Here is a 14,002-nt window from a genome sequence, read left to right on the forward strand (position 1 = left end):
CCAAAACAACAAAATCCTCCAATCCTCCAACCAACTAAGGAATAGTTATGCATAAAAAAGCCCTTAAAAGCACAATCTGTTGTTTTAACACTTCAGATCTTACACTGATTAGACAAAGAAGATATAAAGTGTTAATTATAGAGCTTTAGAGATTTTAGTATGCCAATTTCATTTTATGCAGAATAAGGCTACCTGTTTAACTGTTAGCAGAAGGTGAATAGGTATATTTCAGAAAGGCCAAACTAATCCAAATATTATGGGGAATCTCAAGCTTGAACTGAAACCTGACAAGTTGAGTGCCAGTGTAAATAAGGCCAAGTTCAAAGAGACAATCACATGGAATGAGGACAAGAAGCAGCACAGAGAATGATTCCCAAAACCGTGGCATGCGAAACTCTATAAATGTGCAAGACAGGGAATGGACCACAAAGTCTGGCAATGTCTGTGCGTTGCTTTGCCCCGAGTGTGAATGTAATCCCCAACTCTGGCATTGTTTGTGCCTTTCTCCACTGAGCCAGAAACATCCAAGTCCTCGGGGCTCAGGGAGCTGCTGGTTTCCATTCTAACCACATGAGATGGATTAACACCTGTGATGCACTGTTGTAATCTGTTCAGGGGCCAGGACCAGTTTGCAGATTTTTACACAATCTGTGATTGTATTGCACATGATTGTATACACCAGTGGTTCCCAACATTTTTGACTTGTGATTCCTAAAAATGAGGATTGTCACAGGTTTCATAAGTCTAAATACTGTGACTGTGATTATTCCCTCTCAGAAGCCGATAAGTAAAAATTATCCAGTAGTTCCCACACACAAAAAAACTCATGTTATTATCATGTAATTATCTTGGGACTCAGGTCTCAGGTTTGAAACCACTGCTATGGACAATACACTTACCAATGCTGTGTGTAATCTGTATGCTCTATCATTCCAACTAAATGCTAAATGTAATAATGCAAGCATGAGCAACCATGGTCTCTAATCAGCCGATGACTGACTCATCCTGGTGTCGGATTTGGGAGAGCCTGCCAATGCCAGACTAGTGTAGTGGTTTAAGTATGTCACATTATGAGAAGAACTTCAGCATAAAGTTTAAAATCAGTGAAGTGGCCCTTTAACTACCTAGAGCGTTAAAAGTCCAGGGGTACTTGAAAAGGACTGAGAGCCACTGGTCTTTGCAATAACTGTCGAACAGTAACAGAAGAAAGAGGATCTTTGTGTTAAAATAATGGGGCTTAAGAGGTCAGTTGAATTCAGGTCTTTTGCTAGAAATGCTATCCACCATGTAATTCAATCTGTTGTTCAATCTGGCAGACACGCACACTCAGGAAAAGGTAGAGCACAATTGTACCTTTTGGTGTACAAAAGCTTGTATCTTGTAGTGGTATCCTTTCTTGTGAGTCAATTTTTGTACCCCAAGTGGTAAAAAAATGAAACTTTTTTGTACATTTTTTGGGATTTTTCTGCCATTCTGGAGGGGCAAATTTCACATGATCACTCACAGGCCACACCACTGTGTTAAGGCTTGGTCATACCAGTGGCTCAGTGAAACTCATTTGCACTTCCTTGTGAAATATTTGGTCCTAGAAGCTTTGGGGACCGAGCATCTACTTAAGGAGGAAGTTGGGGAACCACTGCAGCTGATGAGCTCACAGCTAAGACACTATCCAGACAAGAGCAAGATGGCGCTGGTCAGCCACAGTAGCCCCCTGAGCTTCTTTAAATTTTCTCTGTACTGTGCCTTTTCCCCCGTGACAACTGATGAGCTACCTTAACTGACTGGCAGTACCTCAAGGGCTGACTAAACCAGTACAAACTCTAGAGACTACTTTGTACCTTTACAATGGACCAACAAGTACGTGTACCTGTTATGATACATCTGTGAACAATGTATTTACTGGATTCATGATCCTGCTTATCCTGCTTCCCTAAACCTGGGAGGCATCCGACCAGACTGGATTCCACTGAAGATACCGGTTCCTTCATAGTGCCTCATCATGTCTGTGAACTCATCATCACACCCTCGGTGTTTGGCACGTGGATGTTTAAGAGACCCAACTCCAGACAATCTCATCAGCCCACATGTACAATGAGGAAGTGGATCATAGACGTGATGTGTGAACAAGAGATTTAGTGTTTGTGTATATCTCTGACAGCACAGCACCTGGCCTTACCTTCTTTTAGTCCTTTGACAACAAGCTGTCATCATATTCATATTCTGCTCATACTCTGCACCCCTCCCTTTACACAGTGGATCAGTGCGTAATCCCTTTATTGTTACTGTGGTTTGGCACTGACAATGTGTTAGAGGTCCAGCCAGCGAAAGCTTAAGGAAATGCTTGTGTTCTTAGGCGTTTCCACACGATTCATGTTGTTTTTATGTCATTCCTATTTTGCTTTTACATATTGCATTCCAAGTGACATGCAACATGGGTGCAAGAGAGGGGATAAGATTCAACTAAGGGTGTGAAACTGAAAAAAAATGTTAATTCTGTTGGGTGATGCAATCTAATATTTAAGCATATTTGGCCCTGTGCTGAGTTGCAGGGGTGCCCATGTACACAAGTGTAGTACTGCAATATATCCAATAATATGAGTTATTATCAAATAAGATAGATATCCGACCACATAGAGAATAGTTCTGCACTTCTCACTCAACCACACCATCATCATCCAGGTCATTGATTCTTTGTGTAATTAGCTTTTGGAGGTCCTGTTGATCCAAGCTGCAGGTAAATAAATGCAATCAATGTAATGAAAGGACTTGTATAAACCGCAGTTTATCCAATCTCCAGCTGTCGTTTTCTGGCAGTGTTTATTTCTCTGTATCTCCCTCCCTCCCTATGCAGCCGTCTCTCAATGTACAGACAGGGCTGTGCATTGAGCACCAGCTTTAGATTACAAAGCACAGACCTGCCTGGGTACACATGGCAGTGAGCTGTCAAACAAGACATGTGGATTTCTCACAGGCACAACGGGTTTGTTAAGCCAACGCTTAGGCAAACAGATTGGGAGAAAAGGACAGCAAAGGTGGAAGGTATAGCAGGAGAACTGTTACTAGGGGTGCATAGACACTGAAAGTTCACTACCAATGCCAAAAGTAGCAGTCAATACGAGTCATTATTTTCGATATGAAAGGCAAAATTACTTTTTTGTCACCCTGATTCTCTGTAAGGACCTCTGAATCTCCATATTCAGGTGCTGCTTTTGGATTTTTAGCCACACTAGCAGAGGCAATGTCACTCAGACTGTCCAGCACTAAAACATCTCACCAAATATTATGTAAATTGGCATGATAATTGAAGAAACTTGCATGTTCCCCAGAGGATGATTCCTAATGATTTAGTTGATGGCCTGATTTTTCCTATATTGACATATAGAGGCTGGATAGGCACTAAATTTTGTGGTCCCCACACGATGAATCCTAGTGACTTTGGTGGTCGCCTGACTTCCATTCAATTTCAAACAAATACTCATGTATGCTGCATGATGAACTGTAAAAACTTGCAGTGATTAATTTGCCAAAAATTAATTAGCAAATGTTAGCATGTTAACATGCTCGACTGGGATGTATGCCCGGTCTGCCCATGGGGGGCGTTGCCCTGGAGGCCTCCTGGGCCCGGGGGACTGGGGCGGCTCTGCATTAAGTGTGGAGTCTGTCCCTGTTCATCGGTGTCGGGGTGGTCTCTGTGGCGGCGCTCCCTATGGCCGTGGGCTGTAGCGCTTCTCGGTGTGGATGGCCCCCATAGGTGTTTCCTCACATGGTTCCTCAGTGCCCTGCCATGTCTCAGCACCGGGCGTGGGTATGTGTGTGTGTGTGTGTGTGTGAACACATATGTATATATATATCTATATTGTCTGTCATAATATGCTTTTATTCTTTCTGTTCTTGTATTCTTTTATTCTGTGAAGCACTTTGGGATGCATTTTATATGGATGAAAAGTGCTATACAAATAAAGTTTATTATTATTATTTATTATTATTATTAAAATGGCAACAGTAAATATTATATCAGGTAAACATCAGCATGTTAGCATTCTGATGCTTAGCATTGAGCTCAAAGTCAAAGTGTTGCAGAGGTGCTAGCACGGCTGTATTCTTTTTCTCAAAACTTTTGAGCTTTGCTGTAGTTCTGCCAGTGCTTGGTGTACAAAACCATGTAGCTTTGTTTTGCTTCTTTACTTGTTATATGTGGATTTTGCTATAGGATTTTATTACAGAGGATATTCTGTGGTGCTAATACCCTATTTCAGCCTGGTTTCCAATACTTCCACTATTGCTATAAGTGACTGTAACACATTGGATCTGTTTCCAGCTCTGCCATATGGGAAAGCAAATATCTAAACCCCCCGCTGGCCAAGAGAGATATCCAGGCTTTGAGGGCCTGAGGAAGTACTACTCGCTAAGCATAGTGATTTGGAGGAAAGGGGAGATGCTCTCTAAAGCATATGCCATGATTTATTCTAGATTTTCCTCCAAGATGGGATTGTGCATTGTATCAGAGGAGTGAGTGAGGCATTATGTGGACATAAGATTTGCTCTAGGCTCAGAGGCCATGCCATCTCAGTGATTGGATTTTGTTTGTGTGTCTGTGAGAGCAAATCTGTGAGTAAACAAATAAAATTCCTGGCTGTCATGTTCCCTACTCAGCACATCTAACTGACGGATGCTCTGATTCGACCAAATCCAGTTAAATGTCAAGCAGTAACATCCACTAATGTTGTCTAAACCAAAGAATCAAGACCAGTGATGTTTACCACTCATACAGTAGCAATCCCTCTTGGCATTTATGGCACTTGTGTGTCAGCTTGATGTTTGCGAAAATATACTGTGCAAAAAATGGAAAATATGAGCTGAAGAAGACCTGTCAAATTGAAGTCACGCTGCATGATTTTCTGCTATCAGCTGGGATTAACTTCTTCTGTCTTCTCAGTGCTGCAGCAGAGTCACTGATTTTCCTAACTTCAAAATGTTAACTAGAAAATATTACATCTGTACCAATGATGTAAGTGACAAGAAAAATAATCCGTTCTCCTGACTTACTTCATTTGCATTATTTCTGCTGTTGCAGGCACTGAACCTGTGACCATGCAGGTAAGAGGCCAGTGTCTTGAAACACCATGCGACCCTGCCAAGTCCAGAACAAATATCTCAAGGACATTTCACCAATTAGTCTTAGGCAGCTGGAAAAGTATATAGCTTCAAATCTAAGGCAAACTGCTGCAGAGCTGCACAGAGGGGCAAGCGTGGAATGCTTGTACATCCCATGATGTAAGTCAGATGTGAAACACATGGAGTCCACAAACTGAGCATTTTGCAGACATTGTGCAACATTCCTGTCCCCACCCTCCCCATCTTAACTACAGTCACTGATAAACTAGACGATTAAGTAGTTTGAATGTGACTCTATTCCTTTTAGCAGTAGTGTTTGATGTTTTATTTACTGGATATTTATTACTGGCAAAGTCTCCTTGTTTAATTGCAAACTCCAGGGTAACCGACATGCTGTTGTCAAAGTGATGACTGGGTGTGTGTGTGTGTGTGTGTGTGTGTGGGGGGGGGGGGGGGGGGGGTGTTGATGAGGCCAGTTTGAACAATGACTCAATAAATGAAAGTATTTATGGCAAGTTATTATAGGACACCTGATACCACTCCGAGGAAGGTCAATGGCCAGGTTTCAACTTGAAGTGTGCAGCGCCAGCTGTAATCACTTCACTCGATATGGTACAGTAATTGCAGACCAGAGAACTCATCTAGATGAACAAACATTAGCCTCGGGAGGTTATAAGGACGCCTGGATTAAGTGGATGATGCCTGGTGCAGAGGATGCAAAAGGCCAAAAAATGGAGTGCTGGTTGACAACCACAGTTACAAGTAAGCTACAGACCTTTAGTCCAATGCATGCTGGGATTTCACCTCACTGTGACCGTGGACTGGGTTGAACCATCTATTCAGGAACACATCACTGGCTTTAGAGTGTGCATGGAGTCCTTCCTAAGCTCTTTGTAACTCATAGGTCGAGGTAGTTTCATACTTAAATGTTTTAGCTGGTTAAACTTCTGAGTGAATTGGGTGCTATCACCTAGAGTCACAAGCTGGAGAATAACTCCATAATTAACATATATTATTACTTTTACAGACCTTTGTAAATTAACATATGGAGTTGTTTTATTTCCATAGCCACTCACAGAGAATGATGTGCACAGAGTTTGTTGTATTCATAAGGAAAACTATGCTAATCTAAGCAACAGTCACCTTGCTTGACGTTAGCATGTTTTGTAATTTTAACGAAATCATTATTTTATTTTGAAATGTACTTTCAAGCCTTGTTATGAAACAGCATTTCGATCCAGTGTCATGACACGTGTCGACCATATTCCATAAAACCTCTCTTCCTCTTCTCTCCAAATGGGCATGAGCAAGCTAGCTTCATGCTAGTTTTGACAGCTAGCTTAGTTAGCTGAGCAACAGTGCCACCTGGCAGCTGGAGGGTGAAGCACTTTTTGAGGAAAGTGTGCCTCTTTCTATCAAACTCTCCTGGATAAACTCACTCTCTCACAGTGACCGAGCTGAAAACCCAGCTAGTTTTTTGTTCCTTATCCTTAAGAGCTGACATTTCAGAGCCTTTCAAAAAGCTCACTGGGGAAGAAACCCCCTTTCATAAATGTGTTCATAGAATGACTGAACTCCATCCTGGGGGACATATTAAAGAACAGTCAACCCCTCCCTGTGCTTGCTTTGTGAGAAACAGAGCCTTCCAATTAGGCTATCGGTGACTGAAGAGCCACCTGTGCGACCTGCTCTTGTCAGTGTGCAGACCCCAGCTACACAAGCGACATGACCCGACCGTGTCCCCCTCAACATGTGCATGATCCTGATAAGGAGCGCAGGTTGGGAAGACAGTGCTCCACACTTTCTTCTGCATGGGTGACAATGGTTAGCATTTACTGGAGGGAAAGACTGATTATTACGCTGGATATTGGTTGAATATTCCTAAAAAAACATACTCCTTTGAAGTTTTGACCGTTTAAATATTTCTTTTTTCTTCTTCTTCTATTTTTAACAGGACTAGTTGGGCTGTTTGACATTTATTTTCTAACTTTAAAGACATGATGATGATGTTGTTGTTGTTGTTGTTGTTTTGGTGGCATTATAACAAAGGCATCAAACTCATTCATTTCTGCATGTTACACTTACCTGTTTGAAAAGCGCTGCTGATACCATAGCGTCGCTTCTTGCTCTTCTCAGTTTCCTTCCACGCCAAAACACTGGGGCTCAGAATAACTTCTACCTGTCTGTGCTTCTGAAAAAGCCTCGATGAAAGTAACCTGCTCTGTTTTTCCATGTTATCGGCGTTGTCGTCCGATCGTTTTCATTTTAACTTTGTCACAGCCCGCTGTACAACACACGTCCAGCGTCTGAAGTGTGTAGAGCGGTGATCCGGTCGGCCCGAGCTCACAGGAGGAGTGGGAACTACAACAAAGATGGCTTCTGAGCAAGATGACTCACTCCATGTGAAATATTGAAACTGGCCGATTACTTCCTATGAAACAAAAACACTGCAGTAGTGGCGACTTGTACTCCCCTTACCCCTAACCCTGAGAACAAATTGTAAAAAGTAGATCATATTAATTCTGTTATTAGCCCTAAAGTTGAATTAATGTGCGAGTTTATTTGAAAATAAAATAAATGAACAAAATATTTCTATGGTTTGACAGAATATCTGCTGATGTAAGGCAACTTTCCACTAACAGACCCAGGCGGCTTGTTGGACGTTTTCGGTACTTGGAAACAGTGACAGAGTGAGAGCTGACGCTTTTCATTCTCTCTGCTTCAGTCCTGTGGAAGCACACACACACTTCCTAATTCATAACTCAGACCTGGTAGATGCTGCCATACTGTTCCAGACTGAAGAGCTGAATAATTACCAGAACACCTTATAACCTTCCCACCGCAATGACGCAAACAACAGCATTTGAAAAAACGATGAACAAAGTCTGTTTAAGTGGGTTTGCCCTCCATAATAACAGTCTTACCTCTGCTTTTTGCTGAGTGGACTGGGCTGACTTTTGGATGATGCATGTAACAATAAAGATAGTTTCTCCGGTCTCTCTTTCTCTGTGTATGAGAGTGAGAGACATCATATGAAGGGAATCAGAGGATGTGTTGTCAGAGTAAACCCTTTTTCTTCTAGTGTTGACCAAAAAGCACTTTCATATTCAAACCTCCAAAGGTAAATAACATTTTGTGCAGGCAACAGAATTTCTTTAAAGTGTAATAAAAGTGTTGTATCATAGGCTTGAAATTAAAAACTATTCCAGGACACTCTAACTTCACTATGCAGTTTACATTATTGGTGAGGATGAGGAAATATGCAACACTGTATTGCAGTTGTAGACAAATATGTGCACACATGCAATTACTGAACCAAAGCTTAAGTGTATGTTAAAACATTTACATGATTTTAAACCAGTTACACCTCTATTGTCTCAGTACAACAGAGAGCATCTGTTCACGTTTACAAGTCACAGGATTAACATAAACTGCTGTTAATCTGAATTTACTAACAGGAATTATGACATCTGACCCCAGATACAACACTGAAACTGTTTTATGACTAAATGTTACACTTGAATGAATAAAAAGAAATAAACAAACGGGAATGTTTTTTCACAGTACCTGTAAAAACTGGCCTGTGGTTGAACCTAACCGAACACTTATCTAGGGTCAGAGTCTCTTTACAAATAAGATAGCTTGCTGGTGCATTTTGGTGAAATCCTGCAGTAAGTAATAATCATTGCATCACTCAGTATCATTTTGTATTATTTTCTATTCTATGAACACCTCAACTTTTAAAACTTGTGTCTGAATAGGAATTCATGAGTACCACCTTTTGCAAGCGACTCTAAACAATAGTAACCCTTACAAAACTATACATACATCATCTTATAGGCCTACTGTACCTATAAAATGGAAATATTAAATGTAAGCATTTTTGTCTCCCTGTCCTTGGTCCTGATGCTGATGGGCTCTCTCTTGATTGACACTCAGCTTGCAGCTTCTGTCAACATAGCCCAGACAGCGGACCATGACGTCAGCAGTTTCTCACTTCACCTAATACCGGATCTCACTTGTGATTGGCTTACAACGAGGAAGTGTCAGTCCAGCCAATCACAGAAGCGGTTAGTTGCCGATTAGGCAGTATCAACATGGCAGCTTTCTGAGTTTTGGAGGAGGGGACCTGGTGTAAATAAACACAAATTTCACGTTTTACAGCTAACGACAGCGTTCGCGTGTTTGTGTTCAGGACTGGTTGGGCCGTAGAGGTAAAATGTCGACTGACGGAAATAAAAAACAGTTCTGGAAAAGAAACGCAGCGAAGGTTCCTGGCAGGTGAGTGACGTGTTCTCTCCTGTCGGCTAGCTTAGCGTAGCTAGCCTTACTCAACTGACGCTTCACTGTTGAGCTTCAAACGTAACTTTCACTTTCACTGACGCTCCCGACGTATTGCACAAAGTCTGCGAGTTTCACCCTTTGTAAGATACCAGTATTTGTGATAAATTCGTCTCGCGGACACAGTTTACACATTTCTGTTGTTAGCTGGCTAAGAGCTAAGTTGCTAACAGCGGCTAACAGTTGAGCAATTTAGACACACCGCAGTCACAAAGTTGTTGCTGATGATACAGTTACGATTTTATATTACGGAGTAGCTATGTTCTTACAACAATTTAAAGTCGTTTTCACCACACTTAGTCGCAGTATTAAAATATTAGCGGGTATTGTTTGGGGTATTCTGAAGCTAACATGGCTAGCTTGACAGCCAGTTATGAATTGCTAGCTCATTCATTTGCATTCTCTCTTCCTCACTTCCTCAGCATTCAGCATGTGTATGGCGCACAACATCCACCTTTCGACCCGCTTCTTCATGCTAAGTAAGTTCCATATACTTTGTCATTGCAGGTAAATGCTCTATGATGCTTTCGGAATAGTTTTGACAAGTGGTATACTTTTGCTAATTTAAGTTTCGGTGCTGGTGCTGAAGTTGACATTCGTTCAGGATTTCAGTCACTGGTTCACTGGAGCCTTTCTTGTTTCCTTCGTCTCATTTCACCACAAGTGCCAGTAGAGAGAGATTATTTGGCAGAGGACTTTGAAAAAAACAAAGCAAAAATCTTAAAAGGAAGCTACCCAGCCACTCACATAAGGAAGAAAACTGCTGTGGCATGGACTGATAGTGTGAAATCGCCACATCCTGACCAGGAATGTGGAAGCGTCTGTTTTGGTATGTGATAGCTGACACCAGCTGTGACATCGTGGACTGTGATGTGGCCATAACTGTCTTATCTTTCCTTTTTTTGCACTACACGGCCCGTCCTGTTCTGCAGTGTCAGTGGAAGTGAACCTATCAAAAAAATTTAGTTGCATTGCTGGGTGGACAGGAAATAAGAAACAAGACATACTTTCTTTCTTTTTTTTCTTTTTTTTTATAACTTGTTTGAATATTTCCAGTACAAACAAATTATGTTAAATGATTGAAAGATATATGAATTGAAGTTGAAGTTGGAAGTTGGAAGTTATGTCATTATTTCAGGACCACAGGGAACTGTACCTACACAGGTCTGGGGTGTGTGCAAATATGTGAATGAATTAGTGCTTAAATAAACTAATTAATTAATAAGAAAACACTGGGCTTTAAAGTAACTATTTTATGTACGCTCAATAAAAAAAACATAAAAAGTTAGAATCTTGAAATGGAAAGTATGTGGAAAACATTTTTAATTAACCGTCGTCATTTACTTCTGCAGGAAATAGTTTTGACTTTTCGGACTCTACCTATCTCATTTTGTGCCGACGTGTGCAGACACACACAGACTCGCACGCAGATAGAAGAAACAGCCTATTATTATTCCGTAATAATCCTTTTATTTCTCCTGACTGATATTTAATCATGTAGATTTCCACAGAGAGTTGAATTTAATTTGCTTGTTTTTTGTCAGACTCTCTCTTTTCTTCTGAGTCATGATGGGAGTAAGCTCATGTGGACAAGTCTCTCTCTTTATTATGGTAATCTTTGTCTTTGTAAGAAATCAGAGCACCTTCCTCCCTCCACCCCCTCTTTCTCCAATGCACGATAAAACGGGAAAGATTGAGTTCAGTGGAATTTTTCTGTTGCATTTCTTGTTCCTGCTGGTGTCCTTGCAGCACAGAGACAGCACCTCAGTGAAATTTTGTCTTTTGAACATGGCCACATTCAGTCTTGATTGGTGTTAGAGGCTTTTGACTAATGTGTTAAAGATGAAGAGTCTGTGTGTGTGTAGATGTGGTGACTCACACACCTATGTGTTTTATTGTGAGTGTCCTGTTTAATTGCTGGTAATTCTTTCAATGCCAATGTCACTTTGTAAAATGTGGATATTTTAATGACTTTACCCAGGCCAAATGTTAATGAATGAATGAATTGTTAATCGTTTCTCTTTTTCAAAGCCTGAGTGTTCTTTTATTTCTTTGCCCACCTGTCTGTGTCAAAATGATTCACTTCACATCTGTCTTTTTTCCCATCATCCTCAATCTCTGTCCTTTTTCTCCCTTATCACCACTGTGCTTCTTTATCGGCATCTCTTTTTCTCTTATTTCCTGCCTGTTTGCCACCTCTGCTTTTTTTCCTTTCCAACACCTGACCCCCACCCTGCCTCTCCTTTTCTCTCAATTTCTTTAATCTTATCCTCTTTCCCTTATCTTCCCTGTTTTCTTGGCCCTGTCATTGTCCTCCAGCCTGATTAAAGCAGGTAACAAGCCTCCTCCGGCCACGCCAGGCAAACCTAAGAAGGCTACCACCTTCCAGGAGTTTGAGAGCATCACAAGTGATGCATGGGATGTTGGGGATGATGACGATGAGTTGCTGGCCATGGCTGCACAAAACCTCAATATCGAGGTGGTCATGGAGACAGCAAACAAGGTGAACAACCAGCTGCAGTGCAGACTTTCTATGGAACAATGCATGCTTTTCTGCCACAGAGGCTAGGTCAAAGCACAGGTGCCCTGTTAGTAAATGTACACATTAAAGTCAAGTTGATGGTTTAGTTTACATATAACAGAGAGTTGTACACTTTTATAAACACGTTTGGAGTTCAATAAGTTCTGTTTGTTATCAGCAAAACCTAAGGCTTACCAGTGGCTCACCTTGTTTTTGTGTTCACTGAACAGGTGATCGAGAATCATAGCAAGCAGCAGGAGAGACAGAGGCAGGATGACACAACAGAGCTGGAACAGAGGGAAGAGGACACTCAGGAGGAGGTGGTAGAGGACGAGGAGGAGTACGAGGAAGAGGAGGAGGACAGGGTGGGGGAAGGAGACGTGACCAGCCCAGAGGTGTCGTTTGCCTCCCAGAGCAGCCCTTATACTGATGGCCGCCTAGTGAAGTCCCACAGCGAAGCTCCAATTGGGTCACCGAAAGGTTAGTGAACACCATTGCTCAGTGTCCAAAAAGTTTTCTGGCTCACCTGCCTAGTCAAAGCGAGGCTGCTTTTACTTTTAAGTGCACCAGTGTCATGGTAGATTTTATAAAGACTCACCAAAACCCTTCTAAGACAGTTCTCAACAGTTGTCCCTTACCTGAGCATTAGTTTTACCGGATTCCACATCTAAGTTTTGTTATTATTCTGTTGTGTTTGTGTATGTTCTGTGTATTTGCTTAAGTGTAACTATTAACAGGATGTTCGGCCAGTATATCCTGTTTTGATAAGGGTTAAGTATTGGGAAAACAAATATAGGAATGTTGCCATATCAGCTTTTAATGAATTGCTATAAATAGTATAAAATACATGAGCACATTCAGAACTTTAGACATCAACTAACTCAGTTTTACAATATTGTTTTTTTGCATCATTTTTTGTGTTTTTTAAGTTACTATGGTGTCACAGCAGCTTTATGTCACCATATTTAAATAGCATCACGTTTCAACTGAACCAGAGAAAATTTTTGGCAGATGTTCTCACTCTGTAGAGCAGAGTTACTGATAGACTGCCAGTGTTGTGCTTTGATTGGACTTGCTTGTGGTTTAGACAGAGTGTACAGTGCTCAGCACTGACACAGTTTGTGAACACGCAAAGATGAAAGACTTCATAACAATCACATTCAGATTTTTGTTATAAGATAGTAGCAAGTGCTGCAAGTGATACTTATTTATAGATACTCATGGGTTATGTCAGACCATGCTGTCATCCTGCTCTCTCATAATCTAAATGCAAACAAACAAAGAGAAGGAATACACTCTAGTGTAGGTTACTGTAGTATTCCCTGAGGCATTTGTTTCTGCCCCTTCCTCTCCTTGTACCTTCCTCTACTCTTAAATACAAACATCAAATGACAGCAGAAAGAAACACTTTCCCTTCTACTCCACTTCATTTTGGGTCTGTGCTCCCTGAGCACCTTAGTTTAACCTTGTAATGTGCAACAACTGCTCTGCCATGGCTCCTGTTACTGCTGTGTCACAGTTCCAGACCTCTTCCAAATATCATATCAGTATTACAAGTTTTTTACTTAAAACGGGGCCCAGCAGCACTTTATAGCAATGCAGAATCCACATGATGAACAGTGTTATCCTTGTAAACACATGGAAGAAGAAAGTCGTGAAGAGATGGATCGACTGTCGCTTGATACAATCTAACATCAGCAGCAATAACAGGAGCGGTGGTGTATTGTGACCTGTCTGCCAGGTCACATGCCTTTCTGCGTGATTGTCTGCCACTCTCTCTGTTGCTGTGTTTAGATACAGATAACATAAGAAGCCTGTCGCCTTCAGGCAGTTCCTCTTGTCTCTTCAGAGAAGACGACGTTCAGGCTCGCATGCACTGCAATGTTGTGTTCAGGGATATGTAAGACGACACCTTTTGGACCTCTAGTGAGCATGTTGCGAGAACACTGAACCTTATGTACCAACCTCAATCCGTGCACACTCACTGTACCTGGCAGGTGGGCAAAGAAATTGACATGCACAGTT

General features: G+C 41.5%; 2 protein-coding genes across 3 annotated transcripts in view; one reads left to right on the forward strand and one right to left on the reverse strand.

The window, feature by feature from the left end:
* The window catches only part of cerk (ceramide kinase), a 31,433-nt gene extending 24,085 nt beyond the window's left edge, over positions 1-7,348 (reverse strand). The window contains exon 1 of the mRNA XM_076722652.1: positions 7,201-7,348. Within this exon, the coding sequence (XP_076578767.1) occupies positions 7,201-7,348 (148 nt within the window). The remainder of the gene's footprint in view (positions 1-7,200) is intronic.
* Positions 7,349-9,184: 1,836 nt separating this feature from the next.
* tbc1d22a (TBC1 domain family, member 22a) overlaps positions 9,185-14,002 on the forward strand; it is a 103,157-nt gene continuing 98,339 nt past the window's right edge. For both annotated transcript variants that reach the window (XM_076722538.1, XM_076722537.1), the window contains exons 1-4: positions 9,185-9,396; positions 9,879-9,935; positions 11,776-11,959; positions 12,208-12,457. In XM_076722538.1, the coding sequence (XP_076578653.1) occupies positions 9,335-9,396; positions 9,879-9,935; positions 11,776-11,959; positions 12,208-12,457 (553 nt within the window). In that variant the 5' untranslated portion in view covers positions 9,185-9,334. The remainder of the gene's footprint in view (positions 9,397-9,878; positions 9,936-11,775; positions 11,960-12,207; positions 12,458-14,002) is intronic.

This window comes from Chaetodon auriga, chromosome 22, assembly GCF_051107435.1.
Source record: "Chaetodon auriga isolate fChaAug3 chromosome 22, fChaAug3.hap1, whole genome shotgun sequence".
In the NCBI taxonomy this organism is placed as follows: Eukaryota; Metazoa; Chordata; class Actinopteri; order Chaetodontiformes; family Chaetodontidae; genus Chaetodon; species Chaetodon auriga.